Genomic DNA, 4,818 nt, shown 5'->3' with positions numbered 1-4,818 from the left:
GGGAGTTGACAGACTCGCATGATGTCGCCATCCAAAGGGGGGCTGCCAGGCGCACTTGAGACTTACTGCAACGAGCCTTGTTAAAGAGGAAAAAAATAGAGAAATAGAGAATGAGAAGGATTGTTAGTTAACGCGAGAGAGAGGAGGGTAGGGAGCAGGGAGGGGGTGAGGAAGAGAGAGAGAGAGAGAGAGAGCGAGAGAGAGAGAAAGAGAGAGAGGGAGAGAGAGAGAGAGAAAGAGAGAGAGAGGGAGAGAGAGCATGGGTTTGGGCAGGGCTGTGGTTACCCAGCATTAAGCTTGCCTTTTCCTTCGGTGACTACACCCCGAGAGGAGGAGCGTAGTAGGCGTCGGGATCCTCAATTTTTCAACTTAGCATCTTGGCAGGACATTTTCCCAAGCAAAGCCCCCGTCCGACGGGTAAAAAAAAACTTCTGCGCGGGCATGAGAGCGACGGTGCAACTCAGATAAGGGAGCAAGAGAAAAACAAAACCAGACAAAACATCCGACGGGCAGTGGCTGACTGGCTGGCAGCGATCAAAAAAAATCCATCCAACATCTAGAGCCTCTCTTTTATTGAATCACTTTTACTTTCTGCCTCACTGTCATTTAGAAGGGGGACAGGCAGCGGGGTCTGCACACACACACACGGCTCTATGCGCTCCGACAGCAGCGCATGAGAAAATAAAAGAGGGGGAAAGTGCGCAAGTTAAGTGGCTTCTACTCTCCGGGCTCCAGCATGGCGTATCCTCAGGGCTACTTGTACCAGCCGTCCGCTTCTCTAGCCCTGTACTCGTGCCCTGCGTACAGCACCAGCGTCATATCGGGACCCAGGACCGAGGAACTTGGGAGATCCTCTTCGGGATCTGCTTTTGCGCCCTATGCCGGATCTACTGCGTTCACCAGCGCCTCGCCAGGCTACAACTCCCACTTGCCGTACAGTGCGGACGCGGCGGCAGCTGCCACATTCACCTCGTACGTGGTGAGTAAACTAAAGGTGATTATTCAATCTAATGGGAAGTAAAAGCGATGATATTAACTCGTTATAAGCTTTAAGGGTCCGCTCTGCATGCGGAGCGAAGCGATTAACAGAAAGATGTGCGTCACCGAAATATAATATTACAGAATGTCAGGTCCACAAAACATGTTGTGGAGTAAACAGAAGTAATTTAAATGAGTGCTGTGCTATTATATGGTTCTGCAGTAAATTGTAGTTTTTATGAGAAAGAGTGGGCAATGAATTGCCGAAGCTTCTACGCTCAGAACTGACTGCAACGCTCCGTGTGATGGCAATTTAGGTCACTGTTTATCATCCTATTAGTGGTGCTAGTTGTAAAACTTAAATATGACAACTTTTGACTTGAGACAAAGGAAAATCGTGTTTAACTTTGGTTGTATTCTCAGTGCTCATGGCAACACGAGAAATTCATAGGCTACAGACTGGATATGCAGGCCTAGTTACTACAAAGACTGATCGTAGAAGAATAGGCAAAACGTTAGGCCTATAATTCTTACTGTCAATTCGTTATTAGAATTACAAATTGTACCATTTAAATAGTGAGAATAATAATATCCACTACATGCTGACGTCATGTGCATAATAATTAAAATGCATAGAAAGAGACCTCACATTTCAATAAAGTTACAACAAACTCCATAAACATTAACTTCAAACTTGAACTACTGGATTACAGCCAGTGTGTTTGTCTGTGTGTGTGTGTGTGTCTGAGTCTCTCACGCGCAAGTCCACGCGTGTGCGCGTGTGTCTGTGTTCATGTTTGTGTCCTAACTATTTTGAAGCTCTTTGGAAAATGTCTTAAACAAAACTTTTACAAGCTTTTTCATTTTTATTTTTATTTTTTAATCACAGGGTTCTCCCTATGATCACACCACGGGAATGGCCGGCTCAATAGGATACCACCCTTACGCAGCACCCTTGGGCACCTACCCTTACGGTGACCCAGCATACCGTAAAAACGCAACCCGGGACGCCACCGCCACCCTGAAGGCCTGGCTCAACGAGCACCGCAAGAATCCCTACCCCACCAAGGGCGAGAAGATCATGCTGGCAATCATCACCAAAATGACCCTCACCCAAGTGTCCACCTGGTTCGCCAACGCCAGGAGGAGGCTAAAGAAGGAGAACAAGATGACCTGGACCCCCCGGAACCGGAGCGAGGACGAGGAGGAGGATGAGAATATCGATTTGGAGAAAAACGACGACGACGAGCCAAACAAGCCCACAGACAAGGGAGACTCCACAGACACAGAAGCAGGTCGGTGGTGCAGGAAAAAAAAAAAAGCAAAAGGAAAAAAAAAATCATCAATTTTTCATCGCAGTCGTTTCCACTCAGGGTGCAAAATTGATTGCTGGTTAATGGTGGTATATTATTTATAATGGGACAATTGCTTTAAATAATAATCACCTTGAACTCCCCTCGTTTGACTTCTCAGAGGCTGAAATTGCTTGTGACGCAAAGTGTTTAGCAGTCAATTTATCTTTAACTGCATAATAAGGATACAGCTGGTGGAGTGCGCCGGCTATTCGGCTCAAAATATTGCCTTTGTATGATAATTATATCGCACTTTTGAACGGTTGTTGAATGCTTATTATGATGATATGATAGAATAATATTTAATGCGAATATATATGTGTAAATTAAAATATCCATGTTGTTTGCTTGGATTTAAATTTGAGCACATTGTTCATGTTTGGGCAACGCAGTTTATAATTGTGGAGAGTTCATTCACCTTTTTAGACTGGCACACATCTTTATGAGGACAATTTATGGCACACGCATAATAACTGTTTTTAAGGGAAACGTGCATAAGTAGCCTCATTATTTTTATGTATCCGATTTCAGTTTGTGTTCGCCTTACAATCACCTACAACACATGTTACAGTTTTATCAACGTTTTAATGTTATGCTTATTTGGCAGTAATTCTGTTCTTTATTTGTGCTTTAGATCATAAACTGCTGAACCCGGGGGACATGGGCTGTGACAGATTTAAAGAGGAGAACCATGGCAAAGACACGGATCCCCTTCTGAGCGACTCGGAGTTAAAAGACCAGGAGGAGCGGACTACAGAGTTGCTGCCGGATTCCGCGAAACCCACCACTTCGTCTCCCTCGGCGGTGCCTCGGGGGAACCAGAGCGTTGCGCAACAAGACAAGCCGTCAGATTTGAGCCATGCACCGGGTACAGTGACCAGCAACGTGACCTCTGTTATCCACTCGCCCCCCTCGGCCCCTAAACCCAAACTCTGGTCCCTTGCGGAGATCGCCACGTCCTCAGACAGGTGTAAGGGCAGCGGCGAGGCGCCACAGGCTTGCCCCGGCTTGGGTCAGAGCGCAGTAATGGGCACCAACGCGTCTCCATCACGGTCCTCCCCTCAGTGCCCGCTCCCCAACAGCACGGTCCTATCCAGGCCTCTGTACTACACCTCCCCTTTCTACCCCGGCTACACGAACTATGGTGGCAGTTTTGGACATCTTCACAGTAACCACGGCTCGGTAACCACGGGCTCCACGGCACATTTCAATGGATTAAACCAGACTGTGTTAAATAGAGCAGAGGCTTTGGTAAGGGAGAGCCAGAAAGTCAGAGGCCAAACGCAGGTAGATCTTTGTAAAGACTCCCCTTATGAACTAAAGAAAGGTATGTCAAGCATTTAATACCTGAATATTTTCCACTCACCGCGGACTTTTATTTATTTTTTGTGGTTGCATAAAAAAGAAAAAAGAACAATGATGAAGCAAATTCTGACAACAGTTATTTTCTGAGTAAATGCTTATCCTCAAATTTTTAGTTTCTGAATGGTTAATCCTAAAATGTAACAAGAAGAATGGTCTTAATCGCTGCAGCCGCCTGAGTCTATTTGTATTAAAGACTAACATGTATATTTAATGTAGCATTTTTGTATTTAAAATGGACAACACACTATCTTTGAAGTAAATTATGGAAAAAAAAAAAATACACTTGTGCAGCGATTGTTTTGGGGAGCAGTTGGCGTTGCCTGATGTGTCTAAAGTGCTTGAAGGCCAATTAATTTATACGAAATATTAATTAAATTTTGCACCGTGACAGATGTTTCAATGGTAATCATCATCTCAAAATATTATGGCACTCAGAGCTCTGACAGAGGCCTGCTTTCAGCAAAAGGATGTTGGAATATCGAAACAATAAAAAGGGTTCCGTTTCGTTTTGGTTGGTGCAAATATTCACAGGGTTTTTTTGTGAATGAAAAATGTTGGAAACAAAACGGAGGTTCTTTTTTGGTCTATGGCTTATCACCAGTTTATTTTTTTTTCTCTCTTACACCCAGGGCCTTTTTACTTGAGCACGTTTCTAAAAGTGGATATTGATATAATAACAACACCGAGACGCAGTCATTTAACCCAATTACCTATCGTGTTTTATGCAGAGCAATCAGGTGGTGAACTCCGGTAATGAGCTCGATTTTATGCCAAATTTAGACCTCATTACTATTTTCCAAGGCGTGGCAAAGCTGTTAAAAGGGACGCGACCATGCATTTAGAACATACTGCCCTATTATATATCATTAATGGAGAGTCACTTTAATGGCGCGTTAGATGTGAAACACTGGTGTTTGGAGAAATAGGGAGAATGCTGTCATGCACACAGTAGAGAGGCAGATATTATTATTATTACACTGTGCGTGTGTGTGTGTGTAGCCAGTAGCCTTAGCCAGGCACTGTCCTCCTCCTCTAACTCTTCCAACTTCTGCAGGTAGGTGTCACACTTGCTCCTAATTTCAGGGGGGACTTCTTTGTTAATCCGTCACGGAAACCCATCCCT

General features: G+C 44.6%; 1 protein-coding gene across 2 annotated transcripts; it reads left to right on the top strand.

Annotated features, from left to right (window-relative positions):
- Nucleotides 1-256: 256 nt before the first annotated feature.
- Nucleotides 257-4,223, top strand: irx5a (iroquois homeobox 5a). 2 transcript variants are annotated; one of them, XM_084720596.1, is made up of 3 exons: nt 257-994; nt 1,868-2,273; nt 2,965-4,223. In XM_084720596.1, exons 1-3 carry the CDS (start codon nt 737-739, stop codon nt 3,672-3,674), a joined length of 1,374 nt encoding a protein of 457 aa, XP_084576722.1. In that variant the 5' UTR covers nt 257-736; the 3' UTR covers nt 3,675-4,223. The 2 variants fall into 2 exon arrangements, with proteins under 2 accessions (XP_084576722.1, XP_084576731.1); XM_084720605.1 differs by having other exon boundaries at nt 260-979.
- Nucleotides 4,224-4,818: the final 595 nt, after the last annotated feature.

This window comes from Lutjanus erythropterus, chromosome 1 (genome assembly GCF_056507025.1).
Source record: "Lutjanus erythropterus isolate fLutEry1 chromosome 1, fLutEry1.hap2, whole genome shotgun sequence".
In the NCBI taxonomy this organism is placed as follows: Eukaryota; Metazoa; Chordata; class Actinopteri; order Lutjaniformes; family Lutjanidae; genus Lutjanus; species Lutjanus erythropterus.
This window is presented reverse-complemented; position numbering and strand designations above follow the sequence as displayed.

What these genes read in the sequence shown, in the direction of transcription:
- irx5a (XM_084720596.1), top strand. Translation starts at nt 737, where the DNA reads ATGGCGTATCCTCAGGGCTACTTGTACCAGCCGTCCGCTTCTCTAGCC. An exon ending in ACGTGGTGAGTAAACTAAAG is followed by an intron (nt 995 to 1,867) that starts GTGATTATTCAA and finishes TTTTAATCACAG; the next exon opens with GGTTCTCCCTATGATCACAC. An exon ending in CTCCACAGACACAGAAGCAG is followed by an intron (nt 2,274 to 2,964) that starts GTCGGTGGTGCA and finishes TTTGTGCTTTAG; the next exon opens with ATCATAAACTGCTGAACCCG.